This window comes from Chelonia mydas, chromosome 3 (genome assembly GCF_015237465.2).
Source record: "Chelonia mydas isolate rCheMyd1 chromosome 3, rCheMyd1.pri.v2, whole genome shotgun sequence".
In the NCBI taxonomy this organism is placed as follows: domain Eukaryota; kingdom Metazoa; phylum Chordata; order Testudines; family Cheloniidae; genus Chelonia; species Chelonia mydas.
The window spans coordinates 54,542,958-54,566,543 of NC_057851.1; the positions used below are offsets into that span (position 1 = coordinate 54,542,958).

The following is a 23,586-nucleotide window of genomic DNA, read 5'->3' on the forward strand; positions in this document are numbered from 1 at the left end:
CTTTGGATCCTTGGACAGGAGGCACTATATAAATGCTTGTAGCTATAATTAGCATTTCCTGGGCTGAGATCCTCTCTCTCTTTGTTTAGTGATGCGATGGTCTGTAACAAGTATTCCAGGTTGGAACAGCAGCTGCAGCCTGGTGGTGGGGTGGGGTGGAGTCCATCTCCCACTTAGGTCCCTGCACAAAGCTTATTTACTTCTGAATAAAATGCTATTGATAATAGAAATTAAACTCATGGAGGTACAGCCACTAATACTGGTTGGTAGAGGTTCTATATGATCCTTGCTTCTCAACAGGAAAGATTTAGAATTTTGTGTTTAACAAAAGTTTTGTATTTGGTGCTTAGCAGCAAGAGCTGGTATTTGGTAGCTTCTTGCACATTTATTTGTATGCTTTGGCTATTTTGATTTCAGAAGAAAATTAAAAGTAACTGGAAATCTGTAAATAAAAGGCAAGTTCCCTTTAAGAAAAAGCTGAAGTAATTTGGCTACTTGGAGAATCATTGTTTAGCAATTTATGCTGTGGGTGCTTGGAATTCAATTCTATTGTACCTTATCTGAATTGCTTTGAAAAAGGTCACATGAGGAGGAAAGGAAGTTTTGACTTTCACAAGCCTGTTATTGCTAAGGAAACCACTTCCTTAGTATTCACATATTCAGCATGTCTCCAGTTTTGGCTCTCGGACAAATTACATTGTGCTACTGCATCAAGTAACAAACAAGGGTGGGGGGAATATTGTTTAAAAAAAACCCCAGCCTATTTTAAAAACAAAAATACAGTCTTCCCAGGTTTCGCCTGACATGTTTTACATACTCCATTTAAGTAGGAATGACTGGCCTTCTTTAGCCTCAACTGGATATCTAGAATGCACAAAAATGATGATAATCTGTCACTAATCATTGGCAATGACTCTGTGTAATCTTGGATACTGGGAGCCTCATTTTCAAATATGGATGCATCCAAATCTTCCTCCTTGTACTTACTCAATTCAGCATTTGAATGCGTAATTGCCTATTCCAGGTGAGCCAATCTGAGTAGCCAAATGTGGAATTCAGTGACCTCGTTAAGGCATTTACATTTGAAAATTGGATCCACAGGATCCAACTTTCTCCAACTTCTAATTTGAACAAAAAAATAGAAAGAGGTGAGAGTTACTGTGGTTTAGGACTAAATGTAGTCTTTGTAACCCAACTGTAGAAAAAGTTGCTTTGAAGAAATATGTTTGCTGCTCTCAAACTGACAAGAGCCTGTATCATAACTAAGCTTCTTTATTTCTAATTAAATAAAAAAAAAAGCCTGTAATATGCCTCAGGCTATAATTGGATTTTATTATAAATATACAGTAATTACCAAAAGTATGAGGCACACACAAATAATGGAAATTGTGCAACTAAACCACTGTGCAACTCGTTGATAATTTACGAGTTACTGTTTCCTTTGATGCATCAAGAGCTACTTGTCTGAGCATTTTCAATAGAAGCCGCGTAATCTAGTGAACTGAATTTAGGACTATGGAAGCCAGGAACTCAGAATTCTAATTCTGAATCTGCTGCTCATGTCCTGTGGGGTCTCTGGCAAATTATTTAATCTCCCTGCATCTGTTTCCCCATCTGTAGAATAGTGATGATAAAATTGAGCTACCTCACGGAGGAGTTGTAAAGATTAGTTAATGTAGATCGTCTTGTGCACTTGGACTTGAGGTTTCAGATTTGTTTAGTACTGGACACGACTTGCACAGCCTTTTTGGAACAGTAAGGCTGTGGTTATTATTATTATCTTCTACAAGGCAGGACATCAGGAAGGAAGGAAACAGTGTATTGCTAGTTTTCTCCCATCCATCCAATCCCACCTCCTCCATCCATATGTGCAATGCTTCCTGGCGGTACCTAGGGTTCTGAGGCACCTTTCAACCATCTGCCCTTAGCAGGAGGAAGCCTTGTCTGTGCCTGCTGGGGTGTGGGTGGTCAACTCCCCAATTCCACCAGCCTGAGGCAAATCAGACACTGTCCGCTAGGCCTCGCAGACCCTCCTGTCTCTCTATAGGTTAGCAATTGGCAGCCTTGAGCCCTTCAAGTGTCTCCCTGGAGTGTCCAGCCCTATGTCCAGTGGACACTTGCAGTATTCACAGATTCATTGTTTCCAAAGTAACTGTACACCCAGATTATCAATTCCACCTCAGATCACCGATCTGCTTAACACACATGTCTAACGAAGTATTGCTCACCCAAAAACCTTGCAGTGCTTTACAGTCAGATTTGGCTGTGACCCTCCTTTCATGAGACAGACACACTGTCCTCTTGCCTCCCTTGTGTTTTCTTGAACCCCCAAGATATACCAGAACAATCCTTTGTCTTGATTCATAAACAGGAATACCCCCTCTGCGCTGTTTGTTTCATCTTGGAGATTTCTTATTTGCCTGTGGCTCAGTATGCAAGCAGGCATACACTGGGAGGCACATAATGCACAATGACTAGAGAGGGAGACAGGGGTCTGTTACCTCCTGTTGGAAAGGAACATTTCTGAGGTATGTCACTTCCTGGTGATCTGCCTTAAATCCAAGACCTTAAGAACATAAATTTTAGTATAGAGGTATAACTCCCTAAATATTATCTGTACGTACATTTTTCAGTTACGACAACCAATGGGCTATTGTCTATCAGTAGACACCCATATGCCACCCTTCTATGAACTGTTATGCAGATATCTGTGCCAGGGGATCCCTGTAAAACCCTGTGCACCCCACGTGCCCTTTGCCAGTTGGCCTCAAGGGGTCCTTGGGTCACAGTATGGATGACACCTAATCATAGAATCATAGAATATCAGGGTTGGAAGGGACCTCAGGAGGTCATCTAGTCCAACCCCCTGCTCAAATCCTCTTTTCCATGTGGAGAACCCTCTATGCATGGATCAGGGGTTTGCACACTCTCTTCCTTCCCAATTTGTAGGAAAAATAGCTTGGTTTATGCGGATTTTATTGTAATTATTCCAAAACTCTTGGTGTGTGCACATGTGCATATTCTTCAGACATTATGATCACTTCAGGAATGAGTTCCACAATCTGGGTTCAGTGCCTGTGAAAGCTCTTTCTCCTGCACCCGGCAGGGTCTCTTGTCAACAATGTAATGGTTCCAGTGTAACATAGTGGTTGTAGTAGGTCATGGCTGGAGGATTAGGTAGCTAGGGCTTTGCACATCAGGACAGAGACCTTTAATTGATCTCTATGTTCAATGAGGAGCCAGTCGAGAGACGTGCATGGGGGTGATGTGTTCATTGTGATCTGTGCTGAGAAGCAGACAGGCTGTTATGTTGCTAAGAAGACATAACAGAACATGGCCATTATGTTTGGCAGCAGATATGTTTTTAATGAGCTACATGCTACCATGCATTACATGGTTTAAGTTGTAGTAAAGCACTAGCAAAAAAGGGGCAAAAGTATAGCGCTCACAAGCTAGCATGCAGCCTGATGCATTAGACCATTATAATGTTCTCAGCAGAAAAGTAGCTACTCAGAGACTGCAAGAAACCCAGAAGCCCTGAAAATGGAGAATATTGATTGACAAAGGGCAGGAATGCTACCCTGTGAACCTGGTGAAAAATAACTCAAGGCCAGCACAAGCTCTAGTAAGCTAATTTACATAAGTGCTGAGTGTTTGCATGTCCCTGGTGCGCTGGGGGATGAGACTACTGAGTGCAGTGGGAGGGAAAATGAGATTCTCCTCCCCCTTACTTTGTATGTCTACACTGTTACGCACACTGTGAGGGGCACGACTCTGCCTGCTGTGAGGGTATGTCTGTATTACAGGTGAAGATGAGGTGGGCGTACCCACACTAGCTTTAGTTTAGCTAGCACAGGTAACAAAAGTAGCCTAGACATGGCAGGTTGGGCTTTAGCACAAGCGAAGCTCCCAGGTACAAGTCCACAAGGGAGCTCGGGAACATACTCAGTTTGCTAGCCTGTGTCACCACAACTACAATACTATTGTTATGGAGGCTATCTAGATTAAAGTTTGCACAGTAGGCCTATCTGAGCTGTAGTCACACCTTCACTGGCAAGGTAGACATACCCTGAGCAAGCCCCTAATATATCTGCAATCTTGGTGCCAGGCTGATGTAACCTGCCTCTTTGCTCATCCACATATCCTTGATCCTGCTTTTTTTGTGAGGTCCACTGCCATTTATTTCCCTTCCCTTTTATGGATTTACTTATTTCCTAGTGCATTAGCTACTCTTCTGGGTCTCTGTGACAATGCCTGTGATTACACAATTTGCTGTTTTCCACACATCTGTGGGTAGAGTGGGCTTAATTTAGCACTCTTTTTTTACAGCATACTTTCCCACCTACCTATCTTATATCTCACAACAATATGGGGTAGACCAATTCTTCTGAAGAGCCTGACCTTGAGCATGCGGGCCCAAGTCTGATTTCACTTCCATTGGCATGATTATTAGACTTCAGTGGCAGTACTGTTGATTTATTCTGGTGTAACCAAGATTTGAAATTTCACCGACAGCAAGTTTTTATTATACAAGAATATCAGGGGAGAAGCAAACAAAATAGCCAGTGCCATTGAGATTGTGCCAAGATCTGTTTCAATGTCATTTGGAAATCACATCTGGGAGACTGAAATTCACACCCAGGATCTCTTTTACTTCCCCTCCAAAGAAGAATTAACTTATGAGTAACTAAAAAAATCAAACCCCAAACTCAACAAATTGGAAAAATTACTGATGGACATAACAAAACACACTCAATCTCACTGGTTTCTTGCGCTGCTTTTTTGTTACCTCCTATGATCTTTTATTTCTACATTGTTTTTTCAGAATGGAACCTCTTTGGGGCAGGAAACCTGTGACTATGAAGACTCTTAATCATCAAAGACCAGATAGTGTCTACAGGTACAGCCCTGAACAAAGGATTGTGTACGTCTGGAAGCTAGGGGGGAGATTTGAGCAGGCAATGCAGTTGTGTGTCCAGACTCAAGAAGCAGGCAGCCCACTGCTGAGCCCACACTCCACATTGCCAGCAGCACTGCTGTCAGATGACTAGGCCTGCATCCCCACAAATGCTCGATGATTAGGGGGTGGGAAGAGAGGAGGCATTGGCCTCTCCATCCCCAGAGCCCTGATTTGCTAGAGAGCTAACAGGAAGCCCTACTCCTGACTTCCTGCTGCCAGCCCCCTTCCCTTTAGAAGAGGGGAATGTTGCTTCAGAGAGGAGTGTAGCTCTGTTCTAGTGGAGATATGTAAGCGGGGGAATTGTCCTGCTGTTGTGGGGAACTTTCCTGGCTTCTGCCCAGTGAAATGGGCTAGAAAAAGGATCTGAGTCCTCACTCCCACTTCCTTTACCCAGTGGCCTCCCTGCCCTTGAGGACTCCCCTTCCACTCTCCTGTCTAGCAGAATCCTTGTAACCCCAACAAGGCTGGGCCCAGGATTCCTGGGGAGCTCAACCCACAACCCTGCTGTGGTCTCCTAGGACAGGGGCTAGGGTGTCCCCACTCTGGGTACTCTCTCTGCACTGGGCACTTCTCTGACCCACTGATCATTACATACAATTTGAAGCAAATGCAAGTTATTTTATCAACAATTAATTTTAAAAAGAATAAGGGAAAATAGGAAAGGTTAAAGGAAACACATCACCCCACTCTGTGGCAGGGAACATCACAAACAGTGTCTCTGGAATGTCCGGGAAGTTCACAGTCTGTTCCTTGTAAGTCCCAGGCCTCCGTCTCAGGCTCTGGCTGTGCTGCAGGGATGCTGTGGGTTGGACACTCGCTCTGGTGGTGGCCACACGCTCTCAGGCTCTAGGTGGCAGGGCCCGTCTTCCCAGCGTTGCCCCCGCCCTGTTGGGGTTACCAATCACCCTCCGAGTCTGGCCTGCAGAGCCTCCTGGCTGAGGCATCTCCCTGTGCTGGGCCCACTGCCCAGGGTCCCCCCTCGCTCTCCTCAGCTGCTCATGACACCCGGCTCCAGACTGCTCCAGCCCCAGCTCCAGCTCCGCTCTGTCTTAGCTCCACTCTGCCTCAGCATGGCTGCTGTTCTGCCTCCAGCTCCCTTGGCTGCTTCTCTGGCCCCTCTGCCTCTGGTTGCTGCAGCTCTGCTCCCAGGACAGGTCTGCTCTGCAGGCTATTTCTGTGACTCTGCTCCCAGCACTGACCTGCTTCGTGGGCTGCTTTTCTGGCCCCTCTGGCTCTGGTTGCTGCAGCTCTGCTCCCAGGGCAAGTCTGCTCTCTCTGGGCTGCTTTTCTGGGCCCTCTGGATCTGGCCCAGCTCTGCTCCCCAGCTCAGCTTGCGCCCCTGCTTTCTCCTTAGCTCAGCCCTACTCTGTCTGACCTAGGCAATTCCAGCTCACACAGAGGACGGGACCTCCCTGGCCTCCTGACTCCCTGATTAGCCAGCCTGCCCTGTCATTCAGGAGCATTGGCCTCTCCCCATTGTTCCTAAGGTCTGTCAGTCTCAGGGTTTTGATTCCACATTGACCCGTCCCCCTTTTAGTACTGGGAGCTAGCAACTAAAACTCCCCCACTGAATGTTAGTCAGGGGGCAACAGTCCCCTTACAGATAGGTGATTAGTTATGGGACACCTGGTCAGATCCAGACCAATTGGTTGGCTTGAAGAAAGCCCCAGGTCCATGTGCTAGTGCTGCTGGTGGTTCAAGAGGCCACATAGGGTAGGTCTACACTGCATTGTAAACCCAGATCTGTGGGACCCCGGCTTGTGGACTCAGTGTTTCCAAGCCCAGGCTTGAGTGTCCATGGTGCATTGTAAACTTGGGCTTACCATTGCTGGACCCGGGTCTCACAGCCTTCTTACGTGTCCATACTGCATTAGACAGACCTTCTGACTGAGGTCTGTGGCTTGGGCTGCGTTTGCACTGCAAAATGACAGGGCTTTGACCTGAGTCACAGTGAGACTTGGACACTGAACCACCCCCCTCCCAGCAGGGTCCCAGGACCCGGGTCCTGAATGCTTGCTGCCCCAAGTCACACAAATTTGTACGTGGGCTCAAACCAGAGCCAGAGGCTGGGCTTAGTGCGCAGTGTCAACATTCCCACACTAGAGTGACATGAAAGCTGGGAGATCAGCCCAGGAAGCAGTCTGGGTGCCCAGTTACAACCAGCTTGATGGCACAATCCAGCTCCAATGAAGAAAGCCTGGATCAGCACACTGGCCACAAGGATGGATGCTAGGAGATGCAGAAGAGACTGTGAGGAAGGGACTGGGGTTGAAGGGAAACTGGAAATGCTTGGCTACTAAAAATTGCCTAAATTGAGCCTAATTGCCTGAAGCTCCAGAATGAGGCCTGTGGTCAACAACTGTACTCATCAGGCACAATAGAGCTTCCTACCACAAGTGTTAACCTTGTCTGTGCAGGAGAGAGAGCTTTCTCCAGGGTCACACTATTCAAGGTTGGAGTTTGTTCCTCAGTCTAAGGACCATCCCAAACCTCACCCCCTTCCATTCCAAATGCAAGCTACACTTCTTCAACCTTTCCTTCTGTAATCTAAGCACACAGCGTATTTTAAAAACCCTATCAAAACACTTCACTGCACATACACTTCCTCCACTAGGAGAGAAATGAGGGAGAATGAATTACACATGACAGATGTTCATCACATTGCAGCACTTTAAATGACCTGTGTTCTCTGGAGATCTCTGGTGTTCTCCACCCCAAGGCCAAGGGCTGGAAAGTTGGGAAAGCCTCTCTAAGATGGCAGCTCTGATCAAAATGTAACCTTGGCATGTAATGTAGGGCTAAGTTGTTATTCCTCTCTACTCCCATGCATAGGCATGTTGCCCAAGTCACAATCTAGCCCTATACTGCTCCACAAAATTGTTTCTTCTTAATTAAAAATCTGAAAATGAAGAAGTACAGTCAAGGTGATGGTGGAGTGTTGCTGAGTCTAGCAGAGCTCCTCCTAAATCTGCAGAGCTCCATAGAGCTTCCACAGAAGGGCTTCTACAGGGTTAGACTTGTAACAGACTTATCTTAAACGCCTTTGTAATTGCACAAGCAGCTGATAATGCCCAGGGATATTCCATACTCTCCCACAAGCAAATAAGCATATCAGTGCTCCAAGATTACATTTTGTACATAAGAATATCTACTTTTGGCCCATAATTGTCCACATGCCACTAGACCCCACTCATTTGTAACTCCTATTGAGATGGGGGTTAAAGTGCCAAGGTTACTAAATACTATTGGCAACCCTACCATTCTGTATAAGCTACTTCAGCATCATGGCTTGCTTACTGTAGATAGGATATGGACATAGAGAATTTAAAAAAAGCATAGGATATGTTATTTTTATTGTGGTTATTTTGTAAGGGAACATGTAGTTTGCTACCATACTATTAGTTGATCTAATTTCACAAAAAGTACGGGTCATAGCAGTGGCTAAAGATGTACTGGTTATTAAATTATACAGTAATAATACACAATAGGCGTGGCTAATAGAAAAATTTATCGCATAAAGGTTTGTTATGAAAGAATCTTGCTAAAAGATTATTTTCCTTCACAAATACACTGTCAAACAGATTAATATGATAAAATTATGTAGGAACAAGGTAAAGATAACGCTGTGGTCTAAAGCCCTTCCAACTTTACCAAGTGCTTTAGACACAGTACAAATAAGCATGAGCATTGTATCAGGGAGGTTTGTTAACAGAAACAATTGCATTTGTGGTGGCACAATCTGCTTTTATGAATTCACTGCTTCAGAGAAATACTTTCCTGCTAATCATCATGAATTTCTCCTCTCTGTATTGATAAGGGTACCTATCAAATTCTTATCTAGGCAGTGAAGATTGCATGCTGTTATGTTTACTATTAATGAGGCTTGGTTTTCATCTTTATCATAGTACTGCAAAAATGTTATTCCCCCAGTTCAAACTAAAAGTATAATGTTTTAGAGCGTGGATTCTTCTTTTTTTAAATTCCAGGTTTACCATGTGTGAATTAAGTAAATTAAAGCTCCTTATTGTTAGCTTTTCCCCAAACCAGGGAACTACAGTTCCTTTGCATCATTCTCTCTTTCCTCCTCCTGCAAAGTGTCTGGGAACTGGTGCCTAATGAGGTAGTCTTTTACGCTTCTATTGTATTTAGAAACTTGGTTGGCAGTAACCAACAGTTGTTACCCAAATGATGGGTGTTCAAAGGTGGTCAAAACTCAGTTTTTAGTGGTTAGGTGTTCACTTCATCATCAATGGTACTAGCAGTCTCCGAGACTGGGGATGGAGATGAACTACTCTCTCGTCATGACCCATGGCTTCTTTTTTAGCACAGCATTGAGGCATGTTAACTGGGAGTCTGCAGAAACTTACACGTGGCTACTGCCCTGCAATGAAGTATATACCCCATCCTGTCTCTGAAAGTGAGCTGTAGCTCACGAAAGCTTATGCTCAAATAAATTTGTTCGTCTCTAAGGTGCCACAAGTCCTCTTTTTCTTTCAACCTACCTGGTTGCACCAGGAGGGTAGGTTAGGCTTAATTAAAGATGAAGCCCAGCTGGGGAAGGAACTGAGTGGTGATTATAAATGCAGGAAGTCTGGAGCAGAAAAATAAAATATTCTGTGTGGAAGTTCTAAAACACATTCAGCGTGGAATGTGGAGAAGGGGGAAAATGCCACTGAGGGAAGAGTGCTATTAGTACAATACCATGTAACACCAGGGCAGAAAGATAATATAAGGGGGGGTGGGTTGGAGGGACAGATGAAGATGCCTACAAGTAGTACAATGAGAAATTTATAGCATTTATGACAGAAGTGAATAATTGCACTTTACAGACAGGAAAGAAGACTGAAAGAATACCAAAAGTAGCAAAACAGTATTTACATATAGGCCATCTCTCAATAGAACACACTGATGCAATTTTAAAGGAAGGTACAGTAATGCAGTTTAAGCAATGTGTTTCTAATTTTTTTATTTTTTTTTTGCTGGTACGTAATTTAATAACACATGGTCAGGTATTAAAGGAAACTTTAAATGAAAAAAAAAATCCTTGATGTGATACATGTACAAGAAACATGGTTAGTGAGAACTTATGTTTAGACTTCCAGGATATAATATAATCTGACATGACAGAGAAATAACTACAACTATAAAGACGCTTCCTGTTCTAAAGGAAGGTCTTAGTTACATTGACATAGATGTACAGAACGTAAGTTTTGAGTACAGTGCTGTTGAGATTCCTCTGCAGAATAGCACTGCCTTTATACAAACCACTAAGATTCATAACCCATCTAAAAAAAACCTAGACAATCTAGAATTGGAAGAGTTAGTTAAGGGTGTCAAAGGCCTGGATATTATTTGTGGAGATTTTAATAGCCATAATGAATTATGAGGAAGCAGGAAAACTGATTATAATGACAAATGCCTGGAACAATTCATTGAACTGCACAGCCTGGTATTGCTCGATACTGGAGCACCTAGTAGGTTTAATTCTGTGGCTAGACCCTTTGTATGTTTAGATCTGAGAACTGCAACAAGCAATATAGAATGTAAATGCAGCTGGGAAATCTATAAAGAGGCCAAGGTAATGTTGAAAATACTGAAGAAATTCCTACTTAGAGCCTTAGAAAGGCAAACTGGGGACTCTAACAGTAAATGTGCTGAATATCTAATATCCAATTGTATAAGTGATAATCTAGAGGAATTTCATGATAATACAATAAAGGGAGTTGTAACAGCAGCCAACCTAGCTATATGTAAGACACCAAACTGCCAGAAACTCAGATATCCAGTTCCCTAGTGGAACGAAGGTTGTCAAGCAGCAATTAAAGAAATATATACAAACAAGCAAAAAGTACAATGAATAGCAAGGACTTAATGAACTATAAAAGATGTAAAGCAGTGGTGCAAAGAATTATTAAAAATGCAAGAGAGCTGGAGAAAGTATTGTGGGAAAATGAACAACGATTCCAAGGTTTCAGAGAGAAATAAACAAGTTAAAAGAATGAATGGGATATGGAGTAAAAACAAAAATTTATACATGGTCTTATAGTAAATGATAAAGTTGACATTTCTAACTTAGGAAAAATGAATATTTTAGCAAAAGAGTTCCAAAAAGTTAGTAGTGATAAAAATCAAAGAAAGGAGTTTGGTGAACAAAAAATGTTTGCTGAAGAAAATTGTGAGCTCTTACATGACAGGGTAGAATATAAAGATGATATACTGAATGAAAATTTCAGCATACAGGAACTCAAAAAAGCTACAGGCAAAAGTAAAAATGCAGTATCCCAAGTAAGGATAGCATATGTAAGGCAATGCTTAAGCACCTACTGGAAGAGCACTTGTTTTACTGAATTACAGAATATGGGGAAAAGGAATACTGGCAGCAGAATAGAATTAAGCGGTAGTTATATTGATAGGAAAACCTGGCAAATTATGCAAAGACCTCATGCATATAGATCTATTGCCCTGACATCCTGTGTGGGCAACATTATGAAAAGACTGATAAATGAGAGATTAGTAGTGTACTTGGAAAAAATGAAATTATAAACTGTGTACAAAGTGGTTTCTGGAAAGGAAGATGCATAATTGATCATATTGTAAGATTAGAAACAAATACAAACCAGATTTTGATAGCTGTCTTTTTGAACACCGAAAAACATATGACATGCTATGGAGGGAAGCTTGATGTATAAACTAGCCACAGTTGAAGTAAGAGGAACAACGTTTTGGTGGATAAGAGATTGCTTAAGTGGTAGAACCATGCAAGTCGGGGGGGGGGGCAAGTTTGTCAAATATTTATAAATTTACTAATGGCATTTTACAGGGGAGTGGTATCAGCCCAACCGTGTTTAATATTATTATTAATGCTCTCCCGGGGAGTATACAGGCAGGAATAGGTATTAGTCTATTTGCGGATGACTGTGATATATGGGCCAAATATAGAAGACTTAAGATAGCTGTGGAGAGAACCAATGAGGCACTTGGGAATTTCAGAATGAGGAGATACTTGGGGATTTCGGTTCTCACTTGCCCAAACAAAGGGAATGATCTTCACCAAAAAGGAAAACTGGGGAAGAATGGAACCTATCTCTCTATACAGAAAAAATCAGGTAGTTCAAAATGTTACATTCTTAGGAGTTATGTTCAATAAACTAACTTGGAAGGGTTACAGATATACAGTATATCAAGTATAATGGTGATATCAGAATATCAGAATTAACTGTAAAGACAGGATGAATCTGCTTAAAAGTATTGCTGGGAACAACTCATGGTGCAGATAAGAACAAACTGTTGATGCTGTAAAGGGCATTAATAAGACCATTTACAGATTATGGATACCAAGACTTTAAATCAACTTCTAAATCAACACTTAAAAAAAAATAATTTTTTTTTAAGTCAGAGCCCAAGATCCAAGTGAAGCTCTGGGAATCACATGTTGTGCAAGTATTACAACTCTGGAATCTCTCGTGTGTGCTGCAGGTAGCAACCCGAGAAATGCCTATAAATTTAGGTAGAAATTGTTAGATTTAACCTTTTCAGCGAAGGTTAATGGAACTAGCAAAGATAAGAGTACTAAACAAATATACGAGACAGTTGGGAATTAAGTAGGCACAAACTCCCACCTGAAAACAGGGTCAAAAGGTGGGTTAAAAGGAAGGTCTGGAAGAAATTAAAATCTTAGTCATGGGAAATCAACCTATAGCTGGATGGTTGTCTCTCCAGGTGTGGATTTGAAATTATATGATACAACAAAGGTAAGAGCAGGACTATCGAACACGACGGCTATAATTTATGAGTTTATACATGGCAAATGGGGTCAGCATTGCCAAATCTATACTGACTGCTCTAGAGATGAGAACACAGCTTTGGAAGGGACTTTTGTATCTCTGAATCTGGAATTAAGAGACCTATGAGACTATGCAATTTTGTGGCCATTATGACAGGTATATCAAGTATAATGGTGATTAGAAAGGAAGCCTCGGAAAGCAGCACTGGTTCAATCAATTATTCTTAACTAAAGAGAGTACAATTGGGTATACCTATCATAATAGTGTGGATTCTAGTGCTTGCTGGGATACTGGGCACCAAAATGGCAGATAAAGCAGTGAAAAATGCCTTAAAATGAGATTGACATAAAGAGCCCTCTGAGCATACAGGACTTCAAAAGTTTGGTTAAGAGAGAACTTAAGAAGGAATGTCAAGAACTCTGGACCAAAGAGGAAAAAAAAGACAAGGGTCCTATCACATATGTCCTAAACTTGATGATAATGGTATACTTAATAGCTATGATAGAAGAAGTGAAGTAACTATACATTTAGAGGGCTAACAGGTCACTCTGACCTGAATGGTAATTTACTAAACAAGCACAAAATGGGTTATGGACACCTATAGTCCAAGAAACAGTTAAGCATCTGCTGTGGCAATGCAAGGGCAGTTACATAGAAAGAAAAAATCTATATGAAGAACTGAGACGCACCCAAGGTGAAAGAATATAGTTTGAAAGGATTGGAAAGTGGGGTAATATTAAAAAAGAATTTCTTTGATTTTTAAGGATACAGCACTGGTTGAGAAGATATAGATTTTGCTTATGCAAAAACTGCTGTAGGTGGCAGTCATAGCCTCATAGGTGGAGGCTGCTGCACCATAAAAAAGGAAGCAGAAAGAAAAAGAAAGAAGGGACCTTCAGGGAGAGAGAAGAATTCTGCATTCACTCCTCAGGTACAAGAGAGTAGCAAGACCCTGAGGGTTGAGGAGGAAGTCTAGGAAGAAGGTTGGCCCTGGGACCCTCTTATGGGTAGAGAGGTCTAGCAAGAGGCCAGGTGAGACACAGTGCAGCCACTAGGACCAAACAAGCTTCAATGTGCTGAGCTCTGATAAAAGACAGGATCTGGACTTCCTGAAAGAGAGCCCTGGCAGGTGGTTAACTGAGGGACTGTATAAGGGAAACTTAGGAGGGATGAAAAGTGAAGATGGGTTAAATTGTACACTTGGTATGAGATTTACTGGCAGATTTCAGGGGGAAGTTCTTGCCCTGAAAGGAGGGTGAATTTATAGAGGTTGTGAGAGAGGCTGCTGACAGACTTGGTAGGAAGAAGTCCAAAGAGGCAGCAGTAAGGAGTCTGACATGGTAGACTTTGGCTGCTGGTTGTAGGGTCCTTGGACTGGAACCTAGTGTAGGGGGAGGACCTGGGTTCCCCTGCTGGCCATCAGGGAAGGTGGCATGAAGCCCCCGATATAAGTGGAAAAGGACTTTTGACAGCCCTGAGATAAGCAGCTCTAAGGACCACAGGGGGCCAGAATCAGGGCTGAAGACCTTTCATAAGGACATTAGATTATCTGTTGGACTTCACTACCCTAGAAGGGATGGGACCTGGCTGGAGAGGCTGAGTCACAAGAAGAGACAGACCGCTACAGGGCTGGCGCAACTGTCGGCAGAGAGTGCTAGAAGAGAGCCATCTGCGCTAGGCCCAGACATGAGGGGACGCCCTTTTACACACCTATACTCTAATTGGTTTTTGAAAAGAGGATACCAGCCTTGGTGCTTTCTAGAGACATTGAAAATGATCACCATATCCACATCCATTATCTTTAAGTCCAGTACCTCTTTCAGTTTGCTTGTAAAATGTGGTGAATTCTGGGAACATTTAATAGAGGGTAAATCTTTTCAGAAAGATAACGTCAATTTTTACTGCGCCCCATGAAGACTGAGATCTTTGTCCTGCTGTACTGTCCACTTTTCTTCATCCCCAGAATTGCATACAGAGCTCGTATGTATCTCCCCAGTGTAAATGCCATACTGCAATTGGTCATCCTTCGCTGTAGCCCAAGACATCTGCTTGGTGGAGAATCTTGCTGCCCAGTCCCCTGAATTGCTGACAACTATGACACCTCCTAATCCACCCACCCTGGTTTTCATATAATTCAATGCAGTGTCAGCAGCCTCCGCCGGTGACATTCCTGAAAACAAGAACACAGAAGAGTGATGATCATGTAGTATCTGCTTCTGGTCCTATTTAAGTCAATGACAAAATTTTCTTCAGACTTCACTTTGTGCAGAACCAGGCCCTCTGGTATTTCTTTCCTTTACTGAATGCCCAAGAAGTTACAAGTGCAATGGCTAGAAAAAGCTTCATTTATGGGAGGAAAGTGAACAACTGCAAATAGCTTCTATGCAGAGACAGGGTTTATGTAGCTTCCCATTATTCTGAGGTTTTAGTCTTTTTGACTTAGCGTAACTGGTGAACTTTGTAGTTCAGTGACACATAATGGGACTTTTTTGAAGGGTGGTGGTGGTCACTGTTGGCAAACGTGCCACTAGCAGTGGTCTGCCAGGGAATTTCTTTCTAATAGGACTTGAACACACACAATAATTCACAGAGTGAGAGTTTAAGGTCAGGAGGGACCATCAGATCATCTAGTCTGACCTCCTGTATATGACAGGCCACCAACCTCCCCAGCACCTACACAAAACCCAACAACCAGAAGTAGACCAAAGTATCACAGCCCTCAGGAGATTAGACTGTAACGAGCCACAGGCAGAGAATAGGAGGGTCTGAAGTGCACCATGCCTGAGGCCCCTCACAATGGCAGAGAAATGATTGAGATATACCCAGATAATCCTGGCAAGTGACCTACACCCCCAGGCTGCAGAGGAAGGCAACCCAAACCCCCACCCCAGGTTACAGCTTATCTTACTTGGGTGAAAATTCCTTCCCAACCCCATATATGGCGATCAGTTAGACCCTGAGCATGTGAGCAAGAACCAGCCAGCCAAGAGTCCCTAAGAGAGAATGCACTGTGGGAACCCCTACAAAGTTAGACCCGTGAACCCTGAGGAGCTCAGTGTGTGAATTCTGTTTGTGATTAATTTTGATAATGTGGACGCTGATGCTACTGTGGGTGCAGCCACTGTCGGGCAGGATCTGCTTGTCAGCCCTCATATTGTTACCGGACTATGCACTAATGACACCAACAGCCAAGATCCTTTACCACACTCAATCCCTATTAATTGGAGCACTTTATAAACAAACTGAAGAACATTTTGTCCTATGCAGAAGTCTGTTAATAGTTGTTATAGTTGTTCACAAGCTGTAACCTTTCATTTGTCTCCAGAAATGCCGTAGTGCTGGTCTTAATACTGTGAACTAAAGCAGCTGTGGTGTTACATTGTTTGTGTCCGTTGTGTGTGTGACTACTGACTATATGCATTAGCCCTCCTTCAAACTTTCTGTGAAAAAAACAGAATAGAAACTATTCACAGTCTTTGCCACTGCAAGATAGGAATCCATTTACTGTGGTAAAATCCTGACTACTAAGTCAATGGGAGTTTTGCCACTGTCTTCAACAGGATCAGGATTTCACCCTGTGACTTTTCACCAAGGCAACAGCTGCCACCATAAGGCAGAAATTCCAATAGCTGTTAAAAGATTTTTTCCAAACAAGTCACAGATTATACGTGACAAGAAGAATTTACGTGAACCTGCAATACTTGGCACCCAGCAAAATGGAGGAAACTAATTAAACACACTGCTCCAAACATTCCTTCAAATATCGAGGAAACAGAAATAAGACTCTCCCCAAATGAAAGATGTTAAGGAAGAGGCCAGCCATTCTTAACACTTCATGGATGCATTATATGCAACACTGGTATTCTAAGTCACTTGTTTCCTATTTTTAGGAGTCTAAATCCTATTTTCAAAAATAAATTAAGCCTTTAGGAGCCTATATCACACTGTGACTTTCAATGACATTTAGGCTCTTAAGTCACTTAGGCGCTTTTGAAAATTTTTCCCTAAGTGTGCGCGCAGGCTTATTTTACAGTTCTTAAATATTCTGCTTCTGTTGGCAGCTCAAGGGCTCAAAGTAGCAATAACGATAGGACTGAGTTTTGGCCCTCTCTCGAAATGCTGAGGAATTGCTCATTTGCTGGGGTCTTTGCCTAAAAGATGGGTTGCTCCTCAACATTTCAGGGAAGGCTGAGTAGTGGCAAGCTAACAATGGTTTTATCCTACACACTAAGAAATTTAGAAATGTTTAAAAAGGGTTTTAGTGAGATTCTCTTCTCAGGCTGGTGTAAATCAGGTGTAACTCCATTGAAAACAATGGAGTTACTCCAATGTAAACCAGGGTATGTGAGAAAAGAACCTGGCTCAATTCTTTATGGTAAATTTAAGATTGGAAGGCCATTTATGAAAGGAATGAACTCCAGTGAAACAGGACAGTGAGGTGGGGCTGTGGCATGTTAGGGCTTTGAGGAATAATCTGCACGGAGTATTATATTTTACACTGATAATTTCTCTTGGCTCTACTAAGAATGAACCATGAATAGCATATGTTGGGACCACAAAACATGTAGCAGTTACAGAAATCTTCTCAGCTGCTACTTGCCTTCTTGTTTCGCATTTCTCTTATGAATAGGAATGTAAATGAAAAATGGTTTACTGTAGTTCAGATTCCGGTAAGAGTCTCAAAAGTTTTTGCTCTTTAATACTTGCAAACCGTATCTTTCTAAAAATAGTGGTGATGTCTACATTAATGGTTCTGTAACTGCATGCAATACAAGTATGTTGTCTGACTGTTTACAGGCTGTAATATAATCAAGGGTTTGGATGACATCCGAACTGATGAAGGTAAAGCTTAAAGAGTCATCCACAGTTAGATTGTGTTACAGTCAGATGAGACACTCCATGCCAGCTGTTTACCACATATGCACCTAGTCTACTTAACATACAGTTTAATACACTTTCCAAAACAAAACTAAAATGCAGTCATATTAATTCCTTTTTGAACAGAGAGAAAAAGGTTGTAACATTTCTGTTGCTACAAACAATTCAATCCTATGAATTGTTATAGCCGCTGGAGTCTCTAAGCTTCTTGTGTTATGGAAGCTTTGCACTTTCCTTTATTTGTACTTTTTTTTTAAAACTAATATTACTTACATTTGCATTTTTCCAATTCTCTGCTAATGAAATTACTTAAAATTGTAAAGAAAGCTTCAGTTAAACATAAAATAATGTATATGAATAATGATATTTTACGATGCTGTATCTAAAACATGATGGAACAAAAATATCCACACTACTTGATATTCAGAGAATACAGTTGGAATTTATTTGGTTTGCACTTTTAGTCCTACTGTTTTGTGTGTGTTTTGAGATAATCCAACCATAAATGGCCGGGAAACCTTTTTCTTTTTTTTTTCGGGGGGGGGAAGAGGGCAGCAACTGCATTTCTAAGAGTATAATTTACATAAACCAGTTAGTTCCAGTCTTACTTTCCTTCATCTTACTTGAAAGTTTAGATTGTACCTTGTTCCATATGATAGAGAATAAGTCGGGCTAGGACCACTTTCATCATGCTTTCCCCATGTCCTGTGGTAGAGGTGGCACCAACATGGTTATCAGCATAGCCTCCACTTCCTGCTCAAAGAAAAAGTATGACACTAAAGCTTTAGAGCAAAAGAGATTTACAAGCAATGCATGATTTCAAATCACAGGCCAATTTCTAAAGTTCTGGAGGTCCTGTTTGCTTCTAGGGACAAAAAACTGAAAGTTCATATTTGAGATCTGATTTCTTCCTCAAAGTTTCAACAACAGTGTGAGAAGTCAGTCACAGTTGGAAGAGGTTGGTTGCCGAGTTATAGGGTTGGAAAGATAATGGCATAATGGGGAAGGAGGAATAGTGGGGAGTCTGATGTTGGAATAGGAAGGAGTGAGCATTAATAGTAGCCAGATCAGTAGCAGGTAGATGGAGGAGAGGCATGCAGGGAAGACAAGGTGGAAAGGCAGGCAGGGTGATGGTGGGAAAATAGGAAGCCAGAAGTGGAAGATGTGAGGCAGCTGGACTTGCACTGATGACTGACTGGCTAGGGAGGTACACTGCAGGAATGTGCTGACCAATGGGCAGCAGAGAGGTAGTAAGAGCCAGCCAGGTAGCAGCACTAAGATTCCACTGTGACAGATCATGGGAGAAAAGCTCAAACAGGAGAGATGTTTCCAAGTCAAAAGGCTGCACTGACTCAGGAGTACAACAAACCTGCTGATGTCAGAGGATCCTGCAGGTGCCATCGTTTAAGCAACAGATGTTTGTGCCTCTCTGTGGGTCACTAGAACCAGCACCAAAGTTAAGGTCCTACAGCCACCTGATATCCCAACTCTCACCTACAACAACCACTCACTGTACTGTTCTTTTTAAAGTCAATCTAGGGCTCATGAATGGTGCAATTAATAGTTACAATGTCAGGAGCCATGGAAAACGAAGTCAAATTATCAGTTGCTTATACTTTTAAAATTCTTTGAATTAAAAAAAAAAACAAAAAACAAACCAGTAGAAAAATCTTGCATTCAGAAAAGACATGGTTTCAAGCATGCTCCTTCTTATTAATGTTGTGCCTCCCCCGAACAATGAACCTTAAAAAGGCCACACACTGATGATGCTCTTGGAGAGAAAAAAGTTCTAGTAGACAATATTTTTGAACAGGAAACTCCTGCAGGCCCTTTGAGGGCCACACATTTGGTGCCTTATTCCTGCAGACCAGAGGGGAGAGATAGGAGAATGACTTCACGTGGGTAAGTACATCACCCTTGCCAAGCATTAGGAGACTGGTTAGAGGCCATAAGATGTTCAGGGGTCAACCAAAATCTCTCCCCCTCCTGCAATCCTATTTAGGCTTTAACACCTGCCAAGCTTAATAAGGCTCTTTGTGAGTGCAGGTGTGTTTTGAGGAATCCCATTGAGACAATTAAGGCAGATCAATCTCCAGCTAGCGTCCAAAGACTTGTGGGGGGATGGGCCCTGATGCACCTCCTACACAGCACAGAGTGATGAACCTGAGGTCCTCAGGAGAAGCAGAATGCTCTCATGCTGCTGACCCCCCTTCCCATCATCACCACTACTTCATTCCATGCCCCCTTATCCACTGGCTCCCTTCCCTACCATTCTCTCCCTTCCCCTTCGCTATGCTGGTCATCTCCACTGTATCTGCTAAGGTCGTTATTTGCCACGGGCCTTTGAAGGTGCATAGGATAGGATTACTACAGTTAGCATGGAGTTTAGGATGGGGAGCAGCAGAGAGTGAAAGGTTTTCCTCCTTCCCACCCAAAAAGGGACACTCAACTTCCCTCCCTATGCATTGAAAATGTTGCCATATTCTATTCTGCAACCCCCCAAGAACTCTGCATGCGTAATAGGAGTGTGGATAGTTACAAGAGTTTTGTTCCTTGGGGTATCTGAGAAGTGACTATCTTGTCGATTACTAGGAAGAAACAAGCTAGTTAGTATTGCACCAAATGGTGCTCGGCTTCATTTTTTTTCTTCTAACACTAGCTCCAAAATGCAGGGGCCCTGAAGATCTGTGTGACGGGGCAGAGAAGACCTACACCAGCATGGTTAAGGAGAGCCACTTTGCTATAACTCACAGGTTTGAGAGTAGCAGCCGTGTTAGTCTGTATTCACAAAAAGAAAAGGAGTACTTGTGGCACCTTAGAGACTAACAAATTTGAGCATAAGCTTTCGTGAGCTACAGCTCACTTCATCGGATGCATGTAGTGGAAAATACAGTGGGGAGATTTATATACATAGAGAACATGAAACAATGGGTGTTACCAAACACACTGTAACCAGAGTGATCACTTAAGGTGAGCTATTACCAGTAGGAGAGTGGGGTGTGCGGGGAACCTTTTGCAGTGATAATCAAGGTGGGCCATTTCCAGCAGTTGACAAGAACGTCTGAGGAACAGTGGGGGGTGGGGAGAGGGGGATAAACATGGGGAAATAGTTTTACTTTGTGTAATGACCCATCCACTCCCAGCCTTTATTCAAACCTAAGTTAACTGTATCCAGTTTGCAAATTAATTCCAATTCAGCAGTCTCTCGTTGGAGTCTGTTTTTGAAGTTTTTTTGTTGAAGTATTGCCACTTTTAGGTCTGTAATCGAGTGACCAGAGAGATTGAAGTGTTCTCCAACTGGTTTTTGAATGTTATAATTCTTGACGTCTGATTTGTGTCCATTTATTCTTTTACGTAGAGACTTTCCAGTTTGACCAATGTACATGGCAGAGGGGCATTGCTGGCACATGATGGCATATATCACATGGTAGATGTGCAGGTATATGAGCCTCTGATAGGGTCGCTGATGTGATTAGGCCCTATGATGGCGTCCCCTGAATAGATATATGGACACAGTTGGCAACGGGCTTTGTTGCAAGGATAGGTTCCTGGGTTAGTGGTTCTGTAGTGTGGTGTGTGGTTGCTGTTGAGTATTTGCTTCAGGTTGGGGGGCTGTCTGTAAGCAAGGACTGGCCTGTCTCCCAAGATCTGTGAGAGTGATGGGTCGTCCTTCAGGATAGGTTGTGGATCCTTGATGATGCGTTGGAGAGGTTTTAGTTGGGGTGTGAAGGTGATGGCTAGTGGCGTTCTGTTATTTTCTTTGTTAGGCCTGTCCTGTAGTAGTTGACTTCTGGGTACTCTTCTGGCTCTGTCAATCTGTTTCTTCACTTCAGCAGGTGGGTATTGTAGTTGTAAGAATGCTTCAAAAACCAGTTTGAGAGCACTTCAGTCTCTCTGGTCACTCGATTACAGACCTAAAAGTGGCAATACTTCAACAAAAAAACTTCAAAAACAGACTCCAAGGAGAGACTGCTGAATTGGAATTAATTTGCAAACTGGATACAATTAACTTAGGCTTGAATAGAGACTGGGAGTGGATGGGTCATTACACAAAGTAATGACAGGTTTCAGAGTAACAGCCGTGTTAGTCTGTATTCGTAAAAAGAAAAGGAGTACTTGTGGCACCTTAGAGACTAACCAGTTTATTTGAGCATGAGCTTTCGTGAGCTACAGCTCACTTCATCGGATGCATCCGATGAAGTGAGCTGTAGCTCACGAAAGCTCATGCTCAAATAAACTGGTTAGTCTCTAAGGTGCCACAAGTACTCCTTTTCTTTTTACACAAAGTAAAACTATTTCCCCATGTTTATCCTCCCTCCCCATCCCACACTGTTCCTCAATTGTTCTTGTCAACTGCTGGAAATGGCCCACCTTGATTATCACTACAAAAGGTCCCCCCCACCTCGCTCTCCTGCTGGCAATAGCTCATCTTAAGTGATCACTCTGGTTACAGTGTGTATGGTAACACACATTGTTTCATGTTCTCTATGTATATAAATCTCCCCACTGTATTTTCCACTGACTGCATCCGATGAAGTGAGCAGTAGCTCACGAAAGCTTATGCTCAAATAAATTTGTTAGTCTCTAAGGTGCCACAAGTACTCCTTTTCTTTTTGCTATAACTGTAGCCAATACCAAGCCTGGAGGGGGAAACAATAGGAGAGCCTGGCTCAATTGAATGGCCAGTCAGAAAGGAGGACAGTTCTCTGCCTGAAGGGAGCTCTGCTTGCAAAGTTACAGAAGGAAGGATGGGCCTGCTAGTTGGAGCAGCCACTGGGAGGAGCAGTTAGATCCCAGGAGCGAGTAAGAGACTGTGAGAGACAAGCCCAAAGGGAAGGACTGGGGTGCCCGAAGGGAAGACAGGGGGACAGCCAATGATTGAGTTGGGTTTGCTTTTTGTTTCGGAACTTTTTGGGGCTGAGCCCCTCCACCCACCCCAGAGGAGGATAAGATTGAAGGTACAACTAGCTGGTAGGTCAGAGGTAGACAGCCTCCTTTCCTGCCCCTCACCCCCAAACCCTGGAAGACCTACAGCTGCCTACATGCATCAACATGTCTGAATGGTGCACAAGGAGGCACTGCTCTTGCCATGCTGCTACAATTTGGATGAGACAAAGGTTAAGGAAAAGGCAATTTAGGGTGAGCAGAGGACCATGCTGGTTCAATGTATGCTCAAGTTGCAAACCATGCTGAAAATAGTCAGTGGGCACCATAATTGCCTGCAAGCTCAGCAATTCTGGATGTAAGGCAATGGTGGCTCTGAGTCTACTAATCAGCTGCTGCCAGCAGGAGTGCTGTTCAAGTTTGGAACATGTTTTTCTAAAAATATTGCTTTTCCAGTTTCCAGTTCCATGGAAGACCTATGAAGCAATCACCAAATACAAGCCTGTCCCATTCGAGGAACTCACTGGAGAAAGATAAAGAGACTCTTTATCTACGGATGAGACAACTCTTATAACATTCTATTCTGCTTCCCACAGCTCTTTATGAACAGGAACTTACAGAGAGAGTCAAAGCTTTAAATAAGAGTGACTAAGTTGCCAGTCATGTTAGAGACTTCTAGTCAAATTCTCATTGCTCTAATGAAACTCCAATGACTGCAATTGGACTTCCACCTGATAAACAATGGTATAAATGGGAGAAGAATCTGGTGCATTCGGTTAATTTTTCACATTAGTTTTGACCCTTTTCTTTGGGAGACATCTGGATTAAACACCATCTGAGCAACTAATAGAGCCTTAGAGGGGAACAGGTTGCAATTTTGTCTGTGTTGCAAGGGAATATAGCAGAAGAGTTCTTGGTTTTTGCATAAGAGTATCACAGTATAAAGGGAAGGGACACGATAGGGAAACCCCCAACCATATTGTTTCCAGAAAAAGGGGGAGTGTCTCCTATTTCTGTTTGTTCAGACCTACCAGAAAGCTGGACAGTAAATACAAAACATCTACCCCCATCTGCAGCCTT

The 23,586-nt window shown here is 42.8% G+C and overlaps 1 protein-coding gene across 3 annotated transcripts in view; it reads right to left on the reverse strand.

Moving 5' to 3' along the window:
• Nucleotides 1–9,900: 9,900 nt before the first annotated feature.
• The window catches only part of ASRGL1 (asparaginase and isoaspartyl peptidase 1), a 41,088-nt gene continuing 27,402 nt past the window's right edge, over nt 9,901–23,586 (reverse strand). For all 3 annotated transcript variants that reach the window (XM_007070559.4, XM_043542465.1, XM_043542467.1), the window contains exons 6-7: nt 18,265–18,375; nt 9,901–14,914 (exon numbers count right to left, since the gene is read on the reverse strand). In XM_007070559.4, the coding sequence (XP_007070621.1) occupies nt 14,643–14,914; nt 18,265–18,375 (383 nt within the window). In that variant the 3' untranslated portion in view covers nt 9,901–14,642. The remainder of the gene's footprint in view (nt 14,915–18,264; nt 18,376–23,586) is intronic.